The following is a 15,770-nucleotide window of genomic DNA, read 5'->3' on the forward strand; positions in this document are numbered from 1 at the left end:
AAAAATAGCCTAAAACCATCCTAAGGCCTATGCCAATTTGACCCTTACCGAAAATCTGAAGCTCCTGACAAAAAAACTTTCTACTTTATATAATAGGATAGTATAATTCATAATGATAATGTTATATTAGTTAAAATTGTTAGGCAAAATAGTTTTTTCTTCAGTTTTCTTAATATCATGGTTTTAAATGCTGTTTGAATTAGTGATCTAAGTGATATATTTTGTTTGGAATAGAATTATTATTACTTAGTAAGTGACAACTTTCCTCACAATAAATCTATGACAAAAATACCAACATACTTTAGTCATTTATGATCTTTGTATTTAATAATTCCTCTATTCATGATAAAAAAGAAAGAATAGAATATGTGTATACATATAGTTGAAATCATTATTCATCTTAAAATTGACATATTATCAAGAAAGAATAAAGCAGATTTTATAGGGAAATAAAATAAATTAGATTTTCTAAAGAAAAAGTTAATTAGGTTCAGAAAATGAAATATTTAAAATGGAATATCGTGGAATAAATCATCTACACTAAAAAATTCAAGATTCTTCTTTAAAAAGACTAAAAACATTGAAAGATCACTGGATTCCTAACAGGATAGGGTAAAGAAAATTACATTTATTTCAGATAGAATAAATAGAATTGCATAAATCTTTATTGCATGAGAGTTTATGTTTACAATTAATGTTAAATTATGTCAAAAATAATGAAAATAACAATAATACATCACAAGGACAAGGATTCTAAAGAAAGTAAACAAAGGAGAAGGACTATAAAAGTATAATTATTGCCTTCAGTGAAATATCAAAATCTTATCCCTGAAATAATATGTTAGGTTATGTTACATCTGCTTTGCTTCAGGTACATAGGGATGGGCTTTGAAGAACTGCCACATAATTCTGGCTGCCTCTGCCTTGTTGTCTCCTTCAGTCAGGAATATATGGATGAGTATATATCTATAACATTAATTACTTAGATTAAGTTAAAGTATTCAAAAGCAAAACATTGTTTTTTATAAGTTCTTATTTGAGAATGCTCATATCTTGCCCTTTAACTTTCTATACTGCCAGCAGTTGCCCCCCTAGAGGCCTCTAGTGGCACTTACAATGTTTTCTTTTCAATATATATTCAAATCAGCCGTTTCCTAAAAATATTGTTTTTCCGCTAGATGGAGTTAGTTATGTTTTTTTTTGTATTTGCAATTTCTCTTTTGAGGGTGGTGATACCTTCCCCCAAAATAGCTATAAACCATCTTAGGACCTTACAAGAAGTTACACTTATAAGAAGGAAAACCATATATGTATGTAGGTTAAGTGGTTAGCTAGATCCTGTGGTACACACTACACACAGACAGACAAACAAACATACTGAGATCCTGTTACTTTAAGGATATGAATTTTATCCAGCTATTTGAATTAGTTTATTTATCCATAAATATCCCTGCCTTTGTCAAATGGATAATGATGACCATAGTTTCCTCCACACATTACAATCTCAACCTGAAAAAAATTTAGATATTTTTAAAAAGCAGTTAAAAAAGGTATTATACATTTATAGGACTATTTTAGTAGATTTGGTATTGAAAAAAGTCTAGATAATAGTAACTTAAGTTTAAACATATTTAGCATGAAAGACTAATGTTCTTAGAAATTATTGTATGATTATCAATATAGCTTATGTCTAAATTAGACATTTTATATCCCGTTGAACCCAGTTGAATTAGTGCAATATTGTTTTACCTCATTGATACATCCAGATCTAACTTGGCATTCCCAGCCTTCAACTCCATCCATGGAGGTTGGGTAGGCAGTCCAGTCATTACAACTTTAAATACAATTAACAATATTTTTAAAATTGGAAAAGCTTCAAAGAATCTTCTAAATCAAACTTTACAAAGAAATAATTCTCTAACTATGTGTAATTATTATATTATTTTTGTCAGAAGACAATGTGTGATACCTGTATTTGTCAGCAACATAGTTTAGGTATTCAGGTTTATAATAGTAGTAGAGAGCATCTCCAGAAAGGATAGTTCTAACAACTCCCATTGGTCCTTCTCCATAGGAATTCTCATACAGTCTAATCATAGAAAATATTAAAATATTGTTATAATGGTAGCTATTGCAGCTCCTGAAGATGAAATAGAATAGTTGGAACTTAACTGTATTGTTAAATGATGCAAAAAAAACATTTGTCATTCAAATTCAAAAAAGGTGAAAAAAAAACTTACCTTGGTACAGTACCATCATCAAACCCATGGAAGTCAATCAAGGATCTTGGAGGCATAGGTACTTCTCCAGCACCTAGAGCATAAAAGATTTAGTATCCAGAAATATAATTTTAATGTATTTAGTTTGATAGGTAAAGTAAAACTATGAACTGAACAGTTAATTTATAACTAATTAATATTAAATATGTGATACCAATGAAAGGAGAACCAGCATTAGGACCAGAAGCTCCCAGGTTCAGAGTTGAATAGGACCACATTCTCCAGGTAAAGGTTCCACCATTGGAATGACCTATATTACAATAAAGATTTGATTGTGTTATTCTATTATAAACACATTAAATTCTTAAATTTGTGAGACATACATTATACTTTGATTCATTTAGAATAATTATTTCTCACGTCATTTTATAAACAGCTTTCCACAGATGTAAAAATGTTTAATTAAAAGTCTAAAATTAAGGTTATAATCTTATTATTGTACATTTTTATATTTATAGAAAACTGCATATAATATGATGCTAGACATAATTTTCTGTAGGGCTGATAACCAGTTCTCATTTACCAGATATGAATCGGTTTGGAAGCGATTTCGGAAAAAATATTCCTTTCCTCTATACCTGAGATGTGAATATGATTAGGATCCACATTGTATTTGGTTTGCAGGAACTGGATCAACTGTTCAATGAAGGCCTGGTCATTATAGCAGGTAGTTCCAGCTGTACAGCCATACTCAGGGTTACACCATTCTAGTATTATATTAAGATAGTTATTTACTGCAAGGTATTATAGACATCTTTTGACCGTTATTAAAATGATTTTATATTTTTTTCAGTCCATGAAAGATTGAAAGCAATGTAATTATTGAAGTTTCATACCTTTACAAGATTCATGGCAGTCAGCAACCCACCACTGAGTTCTGTCTGGGTCACATCTCCATCCGTACCTGAAGAAAAAGACTATGTCTTGTTTTGAGGCCAAATTATGATTTTCAATAAATTATTACTCATAAGACATGTTTTGTTGAATATGCAACTATAAAGTTAAAAGGTAGGAAAAATTCAATGAGACTATATGAGTTCTGATCTAATTTTAAAACTTAATAACATGACACATGATCAAATTTGAACAATGTACTTACTCTTCACTGTATTCTTTGGTGATGTTCCAGGTCTTGATTCCCTGTAAATAACAAGTGTAATAAATAAAGTAGTATGTTGTCTTTGTCTGTAGCTTAAGCCTTACAGATCGGGGGGAGGGGGGGGGGGCTCATGAAACATATAAAGATATTAATTGGCGCCGCCAACCGCCGTTTTACTGCCGTAACAGCCGAAAATGTCGGTTTCCGTTATTTGCCATTTTCCGGCGATGGTCATAAAAAGTAATTTTTTTGTTATGAAAAATAAAAGTTCGTCCTAAAATTTGGTTATCCTAGCTTTAAAATTGGCCGCTCTACAGCTGTTTTTAATATTTAGCAGCTGGCCGCTAAAAAAGCTGCTAAGAAGCGGTCTGACCGCTATGACTAGAAAAAGTAATTTTCTCTAAAAATACACATGAACTACCAGAAAAAAAATTACGTCTTTATCTGTAACAGGAGCCAAGATAGAGGGGGGGCTCTTGGAGCCCCCCTTCCCCCCCGAACTATTAAGGTGGGAATTGGGGCCCGATCTGTAAGGGTTAAGATGTCCATAAACTTGTTAAGTCCTCCATTTCAGGGAAGCTTTATATAGGTCCCGTGATGGCTATAAACTGTTTTATTTTTATATTTAAATCTTAGTATGGTTTTAGGATATATTTTTTTCAACCCCTGTATTCCATATTCCCAAGAAGCTAAGAATGCAGCAGTTAGTATAAAAATATTACTATAACTTAAACGCTCTTACTGTCAATTTAATTCTACTTGAAAATAATGGATGGTAATAATTCATTTGAGTTGCATCAAATCAATAAAGAAAGCACTAATGATTTTTTAAAAACTTTTCCAACCTGTGGAGAATCAGGTATTCCTTCAGGTACGATTATAATCAGACCTTTCTCTTCTCCAACTTAATAAATAGTGTTTTATTAAAATTTTATTTTATAAGATGTGGAAAACATATTGTATTTCATATTATATTTCACCAGCAAACTAACAACAGTTTCTGATTACGTAATGCAATATTTCACAGGCTCATTTTTAGAATATTCTTAAACATGATTTAAATGATTTTTTAAATTTTCATTAATGTATTCTAAAACAAAGCTTACCTACATCCCACAGTGAATCCTGAATGTGTCCTTCTGCAGAACCCCACCAACCATGGAAATCTAAAATCAAATGCAACAAATTGTGATCAATTACTATGTGATAATGACTTTACTATTGATTGAAATATAAATATTGGAGAAGATATAAGTATAAATAAAAATATAAATAGTGTTTTATGAGTTAAAGTTATGTCCCAGGTTCTAATTAATACCATAAAAACACCTAGGTTTTACCACTTTTATGGTAAAATTTTACCAGCCTATACGATTTAAAAGGTGGTAAAATTTTACCGTAACCGTGGTAAAAACACTTTTTGTGGTACTCTCTAACGCTTTTTACCAGCGATTTTTACCACAATTATCGGTAAAATTTTACCAGATTTCCGGTAAAATATTACCATTTTAGGACGCAAATTTATACCAGATTTTGACCAATTTTTACCACTTTTTTGGTAAAATCTTACCGCAAATTTCTGTAAGATTTTACCGAAACAGTGGTAAAACTGTTCAACACCTGGTAATATTTTTGCCCTAAATTGGTAAAATTTTACCAGAAATAGGGTAAATATGGTAAAAATTTACCAAAAATTGTGGTAAAAACGGGTGGTAAAAATCACGAGAAAGTGGTAAAAAACGACCTTAATTATAGAAAAACATCGCTTGTAGGTATAAATCGCAAAAATAAAAAAAAATTGTTTTCATTTTTATCTTTATTGATTGAAACAACACTTAAACATATTTTTCTTGATTCTACTGCTTTGGCCGCGAAAACTGTTGCGCAACCTCCTGGATTTGCTGGGCACCGGCCCCATTCGACCTCGTATCACTGATATTCAACCTGGAATAAAATTGCTCATTAGTTAATTAGATAATTACAGGGATATAAAGGGATAAGACAATGGCTGATAAATTGATGTTCATCTCTAATGATGATACACATCGTTACCCCTTCTGTAGATTACAATAAGTGATTGAAATGTTAGGACACTCAACTTAATGAACCAACCAATAAAAAATCAATAAAAGTACCCAAGGTTGTTAGGCCAAAGAATAAGAAAATGTTATTTGAAAACTTTGGGGGCTAGTGTAATTTACAGCCCAATGTCCCATCCCTCCCTACTAAATATCTAATCTATAATACAAAGTAGAACGATGTCTGTCCGTCCGTCCGTCCCAAAGATAAAGCCTATACTCGCTGTTTACGCAAATGTGTCAGAACTTCCCCCCCCCCCTTACTCTCACACCTAAATTTTTTCTTTTGAAAGCAAAAATAAAAGTGTGTAGGTTCGACTCCCCCTCTCCCCCCTCATTCATTTCCTACAGGCATCTTGACACGTGGCAAAAAAATCAGCAAACTTATCTAACTAAACATCTTTGAAAACGCAGAACGAGAAAAAATAAAGGGAAAGCTTACCTGGAAAACATAAGCAGTAACAACATCCCTGGCTAACAAGAACATGCTGTGTCCATACTACTCGGCATTACTGATTATATGCTTCACGTGGCGTATGGAGTCGTGGAACGCGGGGTCCTAAGTTATGGAGGATTAAATGAAGGAAGGAAGTGGACTGTTTATTACACTAGTCCCCAAAGCTTTATTTTCTTCTTCGTTGCTTTAACAACTCTAGGGACTTTTATTGAATTTTGAATGGTTGATTAATCAAGTTTAGTGTCTAAAGCTTTCAACAACTAATTATACTCCACAGAAGGGGTAATTTTGTGTATCATCATTGCTGATGTACATCAATTTATCCGCCATTGTCTTGTCCCTTTAGATCCCTGTCCCAAACAAGTACTAATATTAGATAAATTTAGACCTAAACCCCAGGCAGGGAGGGTAAAATATGGTGTAAATATCATAATGGTATCCAAAGTTTCAGAAACAAGTTTACTTATTCGTCAACTCAAAAACTTTGAGTACCTAATTTTTATTAGGTAAATCTTGATTTAATTTCAATACTTCGTCTTTTGTCCTATCCCATAAGAACCATGTTTCCCGTTGTGTCTACAGAAACGTAAATTATTTTAGTACAATCTTTTTTTAAACTTAAACAATATTTTACTTCGTCTTAAATCATTTAATAACCCATTCCTGAATAGCCTTGGTCCCTGGTCCACGTCTACCCGGGGAGGGTGGAGGTCCCCTGCGTCCTGGAGAATAGTCACCTGGTGGCCCTTTGGATGGGGGTGGTGACATGTACCTTGAATATTCAGATTAGTTTATAATAAGTAAATGTTATGTCGTTATCTATTAAAAATAACATATATCATCAAAATTCTAAAAAATACCTATTAAAAATCAAATTAGGTAAAAAAACTAGGTACTTTATGTCATTATTGAGAGGAGACAATGAACTGTTAATTTCATCAGTCCCAAAAGTTTTATTATAACGTTTTCTTATTCATTGGCTTAGGTAACTACTTTGGGGAGTTAATTAAATTTTGATTTATTGTTTCAATAAGTTGAGTGTTCAAACGTTTTTTAACCACTAATTTTATGTATCATCGATGTTGATGTTCATCAGTTTATCGGCCATTGACTTATCCCTTTACATCCCTGATATAAATTTGATTTTACCTTGGGGGTGGCCGACCTCTTGGTTCAGGTGAGTAATCCCTGGGTGGTGGGCCCCTACCGGGAGGTCCCCTCCTGGGTGACGGGGAATATTCTCTGTGGTGGGGGGGAGGAGGTCCGCGGGGGGGTCCTCGTGGCGACATATCCCTCATTGGCGGTGGGGGGCCTCTGTAACGTTGTTGTGGAGGGGAGTAGTCGCCCCTGGGGTGTGCCTCCCTTGTGAAGTAATGTGAGGGGGGTCCGTAGCCATCTCTCCTCTCATACCTGAAAAAATAAAAATAATTTACTTAAAAAGTTAAAATTCATTAAAAAAAAGGTTTTTAAAATTTTTTGATTGGTTTTTTAATAAAAAAGAGCATATCTAGGTAGGAAAGTTATTGTAATTTTAGAAAATCTTTAATAAAGCAATAAAAGAGATGGTAGGCATTTAAAGTTAGCAAATTTGGAAATTACACTAATATATTTTGTTTATATACTAAATTGTTTAAAGTAAAAAGGTTCTTTGTCTTTAGCTTAAGATTTCGATAACTACTAAACCGATTGAGTTCTCCTTTATAGGTAGGAAAGCTTCTCATATGACACGGAATGGTTTTAGACTATATTTCTGTCCCCTATCTATCCTTTTTAATACAGAGCCCCTAAATGCTAGGGCCGCAGCCGCTAGCAATATCTAAACTAATCTTAAAATTTAAAATTTTACCTTGGTGGAGGGGATCTACCACCCCCTCTGCCACCACGTCCTCTGAAACCACCCCTGTCCCCTCCACGGCCTCTGCCTCTAAAGCCACCCTTATCACCTCCCCTTCCTCTAGAGCCACCTCTGTTATTTTTAAATGTTTTCATTTTGAAAAAAAAAATTCGATGATTTTTAGTAAGTATTTTGGAAGATTAATTTTAAATTTTTTTTATCTTAGGTACTGCTGTTTTATTAGCGCAGCAACTTTATAACAAAACTGTACGTCAGTCCATGGCGAAATTACAAAAAATGCATTGCTTTTAAACGTTACATTTAATAAATAAGCCTACCTAAAGATTTTCTAACTTTTACTTTTTAAAACAAAAACTTTCCTAGAGTAATGTGGGGGGCTGCGTCTTTCATACCTATCCCCGCCCCCACCCCGGCCTCTACCTCTGTAAGAACTGCGCCCCCTATCACCTCCGCGTCCTCTATCACCGCCTCCACGTCCCCTGCCTCGTCCCCGGGATATTTCCACTCTCAGCCGTTCACCGGCATATAATGTACCGTTCATTTCCTTAAAAAATAAAGTGAAGTAAAAATAACTTCAAGACCTGAAGTTTGTTTAATAACAATAAGGTAAAAATAAATCAAAACAATTCCCTATAACTTAAAAATACCTCCTACCCTTGTGGAATATTCTAAACCCTTCTTGATCTCCCTAAACCTAACTAAAAGCAGTAGTGAAAGTTTCAAACAAAAAATTCAAGTAATGAAAAGGTGAAGGCAAGCCTTGACTTTTAAGGGGGTGGCAACACCCAGCCATTTTGTTGTAAAGAAACCAAAATATTGTTTGTATTATTATACAGATCTACAAAGATAAATATAAGCTGCGAAACTTTTCTGTAACTTACTTCTTCAACTGCCCCCTATGTTTCAAATGCTGATCTGAGGTCTTGTTTCTTTACAATCTAAATAAAAGAATTTGTTATAATCAAAAACTATAGGTATGAAACTAAAAAAATACGACAAAAGTAGAAACCTTATACTTTTTAGCTAGACCAAAATAATCAGTAGGTAACAAGTTTGAAATAGATAGGACAATTCCTACATGCTTGAATTAATGATAATAGCTATGAGTTTCGTCCATACAGACCGGCCATCCAACACTAATTATAGAAAAGCTTCGCGTTTACAAAAAACATAATTCCCTTCCACAAAATAACAATGATAACGTTTATGAGAGTAAAGCTCTCAAATAAGACAGTGGGACAAACGGAATTTTGTTGGTAAAACTTCAAGGATTTAAAGGGATAAGGCAATCCCCGATAAATTGATCCACATCATTAATGATTATTAACAAAATTACATCTTTATAATTATAATTTTTTTTTCAATTTTTTTCAATTTTGTACCCCCCCCCCCCCCCCCCCCCCCCCGACTACCGACGAACAACTATTTTAGGTTAGGTTAGGTTTTAGGCTAGGGAGCCGAGCGCTGCGGCTAGGCAGGCAAGTGGGCCGAGCGCTGCGGCTAGGCAGGCAAGGGGGCCGAGCGCTGCGGCTAGGCAGGCTAGGGAGCCGAGCGCTACATTTCTAAAAGGATAATACCACCTACTCTAATGAATGTAGAATATACGTGGATATTACGACAGGGGGAAAAAATTGTCGTTATTTTAGCTTGCTAACATGAAATTCGTTTATTGGTCAGTTTGTTCAACCAGTAGTAGGGTAAGGATTGGGTTTAAAGAAGGGGGGTATCTTTATTTTAGCCAGCTGTGAGCATCTCCTTATCAGAGTAAATGAAAATGTGGTACAACATCCCAGTAATAATATATAGATTATTTTTAAAAACTTTAATGGAAAAAACATTAAAAAAATAATATACCTGTCTAGCTAACACTCTGGTAAGGGTTTCCATAGTCTTAAACCACTCCCGGATTAATTCTTCCCATAAAGTTAGTCCACTCAAAACCTAAAACAAACGAACTTATTTTGACAAGTAGAAAAGTTGGTGGAAAAATAATTCATCTAAATTAATGAAGCAAAAATTCGTCCCAAACTTCATTTTTAATTCTTCATACAGATTTTAAAGGGTGGGGCTTAAAGGGTGTTAACTCCACTCAACCCGTAAAACCCCTTATTTGTTTCCCTTCAAAATTAAAAAAAAAATATATTAGATTACCAACCTCAAACCTTTGAAATCCCTCATTTTATCCCTCTTAAAATTAAAAGCTTGACGTACAATCAACCATTGGTTGTCTTTAGGACGATTGGCAAATAGATCTGATTCCTGTACTGTAGAACAAATAAAACATTATGGAATGGATATAGAATATACGTGGATATTGATGACAGTGGAAAAATTGAAGTCAATTTAGGTTGCTAACATGAAACTCATTCAATGGTCAGTTTGTTTATCCAGTAGGACGGGACGGAATGGAGTAAAGGGGGCGAATTAGGGTTATCGTCATTTTAGCCCACTGGGAGTTTTACTTTATTAGAGAAAATAAAAATCTAGTGTAACATCCAAGTAATAAAATATCTATTTCTGCAGGTTATCTTAATTATAGTATAGCTAACATTACCTCTAGAAACTGATCCCAAAGTTCACAGGACCAACAACATAGAGATTAGCCTTGATCCATGTGACAATGAGGGTCTGGAAGATGGCCTGGGTCAACCTTCCTCCAAGGGTGTCCTCCCTGATAAGCATAGATAACTATTAACTAAAGATCCAAGAACAAATTAAATATAAATAGGCTATTTTTATTTAAGTGTGTAGGTAGGTATAAAGTATACTTTTTATCTAAAAATGGTATTTTTGTCTCTGATTTTATTTATCGCGTCGTATTATAGACAGCTTTCCGCGACTGGTAAAATGAGAAATTTTCAGATCAATAGCAATTTTGTTAGCCCCGAGGGGCCAAAGGACTGGCCTAACAAAGCTGGTATTGATAATATAATTTCTAGACTATTGTTCATAGAAAATTGTCTGTAATACGTAATTTTTCAGTATGGCCCAGAACCATTTTTAATCCAGGGGATATTTATCGGTTTCAAAGCCATACTGGAAACTCTTTGTTTAGGTCAAAACTACATTAATATCAATTTTTCTTTATTTTAGATTTAGTGTGCTGACTAAACAAACTAATTTCATTACTTCTTCTTTACAAGCAAAATGCTAGTGAATTTGTTCTTAAATACTTAAAGAAAATCGTAACTTCTCTATAATAATTATCTATGTGCCTGCGTCTTGGTGGTGTTTCTGTGAGGGTGAGTTGAGTTATCTGCAGCAAGATAAAGAGTAACTGCTCCCATGTTCGCCCGTCCATCTTTACATTCATTACCATAAACCTGACCAAAATAAAATTATTGTTAGATTAGGAATATCTATTTCTTAAATAAAATTAACAGGATGTCTTTCTGTACCATGTGAAAAAGTTTAATTTTAGCTATAATGGGAGAAAAAATCGGCGTTATCCTCTTAGAAATTTTTTTTTCAATTTTTTTCAATTTTGTACCCCCCCCCCCCCCCCCCCCCCCCCCCCCGACTACCGACGAACAACTATTTTAGGTTAGGTTAGGTTTTAGGCTAGGGAGCCGAGCGCTGCGGCTAGGCAGGCAAGTGGGCCGAGCGCTGCGGCTAGGCAGGCAAGGGGGCAGAGCGCTGCGGCTAGGCAGGCTAGGGAGCCGAGCGCTGCGGCCAGAGTTCATAGTTCGCTGTCGGGGGGGGGGGGGGGGGGGGGGGGTACTCAAATTTTCAATATTGAAAAAAAAATTTCTAAGAGGATAATACCAAAAAATCAATTTAATGGACATTTTATATAATACGGAAAATTTCTTCCTTTCCCTGTACCTTATAAAAATCGTCGGAAAAAGCCGTTTTTTAAGCAAACAAAAGCGCGTTTTGCTCTATCTGTGAGATATTATGAATAAGATAATGTTAAGATTTGATATTAAGATGAGAAAAATTTACGTTCACAGTCCCTTTAAAGACACAATACCTGTAATAATAATGTACAAACTTTTCAACCACTAATAATACCCTGGCCTTTCTAATTATAAGCCTAGGCAGAGCCATGCTGGTGATGCTAGCTCAAGCGTGTACCGTGGTTTCTGTAGAACTGTACTTCTGAAGCCAATACAGGGTTACGAAAGTTTAAATTGATGTTTTTTTTTTAATGTTAATATTAAATGTAATATAGTTTTGTAATGACATATAAAATATATATTCGATAGAATATAAAAAAATATAGTGCATTCAATATTAAAAAAAAATATTTAAATATATATATAGTTGTTAACCATATATGAACATATAATGAATCTATTTCCGGCCGGGTTCTTAAAAGATATTGCCGCGTTTTTTCGACATTTTTTACGCTATGAATAACAAGCGCGACATTCGCGAAATCTAAAAGAGTATACAATGATTTATTTAATTATTTCGCTTTTGATGGTACGGCCTTCATAGAAAAAAAAAGATTATCTTCAATCCATTTTTGCTGCATATTAATTAATGCATCTTTTTAGAGCTGTGTTAGACATTAGAAAAATTGCTAAAAAAATAATTTAAAATTCAGTATTTTTATGTTATATACTCTGTTTGAAATTCTATCGTCAACGTTCAATCAATCAATGTCTAAAAAACGCCGAAAAAATGTGGCATTCATCTTTTAAAAACCCATCTCGGTGGTATTTCCGGTTGGCAAAGACAACATAAATATAGAAATCATGAAACATTGTTGTTCCACAATTTTGCCACATTTTTAAACATCTTGCTTAAAAAAAAATCTTCCTTGTAAATTCTACAAATTTAAATATTTAGAGAAAATTGAGTAGTAATTTACTTCTTGATTCAAAATATTTGATTAAATTGAATCAAAACTAATAATTATTTTTGGCACTCTATATTCAAATAATCATAAGCTTATCAATAGTGCGCATGCGCGCACAGAGGTGCCATAAATTTCAAAACTTAAAAATATAAGTTTTGTAGCGAAATTACTCTATAATTCGAAATCTCTGTCTTTCTTTTAGAAACATTCAGGGGAATATACGAAAGCTTATATTTATATTAAAGATGAAAAATCGATAAATTCAAATGCACACGGCACATCTGCGTAAACACACCCTGGATTTTTTTTCTTTTAATTTTAATTCGTATGAAGCTAGCTCAAATAAGTAAATATTAAATTTGATATATTTTTGACGATGCGGGAGGATGTTTTAAAAGAAATGATGAAATAATTTTCAAGGTTTTAAAAAAAAGTTAGCTTCTTTTATGCGAAAAAATTCAATAAAAAGTAAAAATTTTTACCAAAAAGTTGGTCAAATTTTACCAAGTTTTTTTTTTTGTTAAAGTCCAAAAATCTGGACTTAGCCTAAAAATTTACCTTGTCAATTTTTACCAAAAAGTTGGTCAAATTTTACCAAGTTTTTTTTTTTGGCAAAGTCCAAAAATCTGGACTTAGCCTAAAAATTTACCTTGTCAATTTTTACCAAAAAGTTGGTCAAATTTTACCAAGTTTTTTTTTTTGGCAAAGTCCAAAAATCTGGACTTAGCCTAAAAATTTACCTTGTCAATTTTTACCAAAAAGTTGGTCAAATTTTACCAAGTTCATTTTTTTTGTCAGAGTCCAAAAATCTGGACTTAGCCTAAAAAAATACCTTGTCAAATTTTACTAACTTTTTGGTAAAAATTGACCAAATTGCGTTTTTTTGTCTAAGTCCGAAAATTCGGACTTAACCTGAAAAATAGAGTTGTAAAATTGACCACATTTTTGGTAAAACTTCCAAAAGTGGTAAAATTAAAAAAAAAAAAAAAAATTTAAATTTAGGCTTCATTGTATAGAAGTCATTATTTTAAAGTACTACAACTGATTATGAAGAGCTGTTTTTAATTTAAAACACAAAAAACGGGTTTTTTTGTTTCGTCAAATTTTACAAAAAAAATGGTAAAATTTGACTAATTTTTTGGCTAAAATTTTTGCTGGTAAAATTTACCACGAAACTGGTATATTTTACCAGGTTGACCAGCTTTACCACTTTTCTGGTAAAACGATTTTTTTTTCTGGTATTTCGTAGAACCTGGGGTTTAAAGAATCAGAGTATGGTATTTACATCGAAAATTGACATACTACATCTAGATGGACCTGACCCCAAAATTTGTCAAGCTTAAAAACAAATTATAGCAAAAAAACACCTTTGTTTATTTTTGCAATATACAACCAATTAAATTCACAAGCAACAAGATGTTTTACTGATATGATTTCTAAAAAGCTAACTTTATCTTAAGAAATTCAACAATTCATTAACTTATCATATGTTTTGTTATGTGCTTCACAATATACTAGCTAGGAAAGAAATTTTCATATGGTATAATATACCCAAGGGCCAAGTAAGGCTTTATTTCATTATTTTATAACTAACTCATTATGAGAATCAAAAATAATGCCCATTCCTTCAAATATCTCAACTCAATTTCATCCCATGCCATGAATAGGTTGTTCTTTCATTGTTTTCTTTATGGCTGCTGTAGAGAATAAGTCTCTATATTATCTCTATTACCTAGAATAAGAGGATAAGGTTCTCCATCAGGTGTATATGAAGAAGGTAAAAACTCCAAGTATTCTCTCTCATAATCTCCAAAGTAAGGATCTGTAACAGTTATCTGCTCTCTCCCACATCTGGAACAGAAAAGTTTTAATTAATTTATTTTGATTTTCAGGCAGTAAATTTTCAAAAACATATTATAGGAATACCAGCGGCTGTGATCCTGGCACCAAGGAACTCATTATTCGAAGGAGTAAGGAAAGTAGTAAAATAGCCTGAAACCAAACTTAAATAGTCTAAAACCATCCAGTACTCTGGAGAAGCTTCTAATGGAGAACTCAATCAGTGCATTAGCAATCAAATTATAAAGCTTCGGGTAAAAAAACATATTATTTTATAAATAAAACAAGTGGCTATGCCTGGTGCGCTATAGACGCTGAGGGGCTAGAGAAATAGCTTAAAACCATTTCTCGACTTTAATTTTTAAAAAAATAGCCTAAAACCATCTAAGAACCTATATGAAGCCTACCTAATATAAAGAATATTATTAGTTTAGTACTTATTGAGATTTTAAGCTTCAGACAAAAACGTATTACTTTATGAAATACGATAGTATCTTTCCATATAAAATATATCTTTAAATAATTTTAAACCTTCCAAAAAATATTAATGTAGAAGAACATGAGTTTAATATTTTTTAATTACTAACCTTACTGCAGTTGCAAAAAATAGCAAAGGTAAAATTGACCTAGCTCCCACCATTGTTCATTAACAACTGAGTAAAAACTAATTGTATTTTGTTATTATCTTTGTTTATTTTAACTTGCAATTAGATTTATGTAAATTATTAGTTTTAATAATATTAAGTTGTTATATAAAGATACAATTTATTTGAATGACCACGTTTGTCATCTCTTTAACTCTTTTACATTAATCTATGAATTTTTTCTCTGTGATTGAAAGTAGACTTTAAAGCTTTCTTTAAAAATATACAATTTGTTTTATTTATTAAAGTTTAAAAGATGAAAATTTTGTTGTTTATAAAAAAAATTACATAAAATACTTAAATTATCTAAAATGTTTTTTGACCTTCTATCATTTTGTATTTTGAGCAAACAATTGCATGCATTTCTTATCTTTTTAAATGTTTCAAAGTACTAACAAATCTACACTGTCTTATGCTATAACATGTGTTAAATTTTGATTTTAATTGGTTAAGACTTTATATAATACTATAAGCTTTTAGTTTTTTCAATTCCTTATCAAACTTTTCTAATAGAGTTTTGTTTTGAAATATTGAATAAAACATTTTTTGAACATTTACAATTATTATCGAGTTGTTGCCAACAACTTTAAACCTTATCTATAAAAGTTAAAATTAATTAAATTTCAGACTTATTCAAACATACAGTTTAAATAAAACTAAATTTGCGATTTTGATATAGTAGCATGAAAATAATCTAATAAGCTAATTATTT

At 32.5% G+C, this 15,770-nt stretch overlaps 2 protein-coding genes across 3 annotated transcripts; both read right to left on the reverse strand.

Annotated features, from left to right (window-relative positions):
* Window positions 1–647: 647 nt before the first annotated feature.
* On the reverse strand, window positions 648–15,312 carry LOC145329126 (uncharacterized). The gene is made up of 13 exons (XM_080173173.1): window positions 15,002–15,312; window positions 14,308–14,426; window positions 4,485–4,544; window positions 4,224–4,282; window positions 3,379–3,419; window positions 3,116–3,183; window positions 2,858–2,986; window positions 2,434–2,529; window positions 2,241–2,313; window positions 1,970–2,089; window positions 1,750–1,834; window positions 1,455–1,509; window positions 648–934 (listed from the first exon to the last, which is right to left on the reverse strand). Exons 1-13 carry the CDS (start codon window positions 15,052–15,054, stop codon window positions 852–854), a joined length of 1,041 nt encoding a protein of 346 aa, XP_080029299.1. The 5' UTR covers window positions 15,055–15,312; the 3' UTR covers window positions 648–851.
* On the reverse strand, window positions 5,185–11,865 carry LOC145329125 (uncharacterized). 2 transcript variants are annotated; one of them, XM_080173171.1, is made up of 11 exons: window positions 11,742–11,865; window positions 10,984–11,091; window positions 10,323–10,439; window positions 9,623–9,709; window positions 8,650–8,706; window positions 8,128–8,312; window positions 7,760–7,879; window positions 7,063–7,323; window positions 6,575–6,685; window positions 5,899–6,013; window positions 5,185–5,322 (listed from the first exon to the last, which is right to left on the reverse strand). In XM_080173171.1, the coding sequence occupies exons 6-10, from the start codon at window positions 8,307–8,309 to the stop codon at window positions 5,956–5,958; spliced, it is 732 nt and encodes a 243-aa protein (XP_080029297.1). In that variant the 5' UTR covers window positions 8,310–8,312; window positions 8,650–8,706; window positions 9,623–9,709; window positions 10,323–10,439; window positions 10,984–11,091; window positions 11,742–11,865; the 3' UTR covers window positions 5,185–5,322; window positions 5,899–5,955. The 2 variants fall into 2 exon arrangements, with proteins under 2 accessions (XP_080029297.1, XP_080029298.1); XM_080173172.1 differs by lacking the exon at window positions 11,742–11,865 and having other exon boundaries at window positions 10,984–11,231.
* Window positions 15,313–15,770: the final 458 nt, after the last annotated feature.

This window comes from Acartia tonsa, chromosome 9 (assembly GCF_053477335.1).
Source record: "Acartia tonsa isolate MP-2025a chromosome 9, ASM5347733v1, whole genome shotgun sequence".
NCBI classification, from domain to species: domain Eukaryota; kingdom Metazoa; phylum Arthropoda; class Copepoda; order Calanoida; family Acartiidae; genus Acartia; species Acartia tonsa.

Excerpts from the sequence above, each read along its gene's own strand:
- LOC145329125 (XM_080173171.1), bottom strand. The coding sequence starts at position 8,309 with ATGAACGGTACATTATATGCCGGTGAACGGCTGAGAGTGGAAATATCC. Across the intron at positions 7,324-7,759 it reads GGTAGATCCCCTCCACCAAG|GTATGAGAGGAGAGATGGCT; the intron begins GTAAAATTTTAA and ends TTATTTTTTCAG. Across the intron at positions 6,686-7,062 it reads AGAGGTCGGCCACCCCCAAG|GTACATGTCACCACCCCCAT; the intron begins GTAAAATCAAAT and ends TGAATATTCAAG.
- LOC145329126 (XM_080173173.1), bottom strand. The coding sequence starts at position 15,054 with ATGGTGGGAGCTAGGTCAATTTTACCTTTGCTATTTTTTGCAACTGCA. Across the intron at positions 14,427-15,001 it reads TTTTTTGCAACTGCAGTAAG|ATGTGGGAGAGAGCAGATAA; the intron begins GTTAGTAATTAA and ends TTTCTGTTCCAG. Across the intron at positions 2,987-3,115 it reads CTGCCATGAATCTTGTAAAG|AATGGTGTAACCCTGAGTAT; the intron begins GTATGAAACTTC and ends ATATAATACTAG.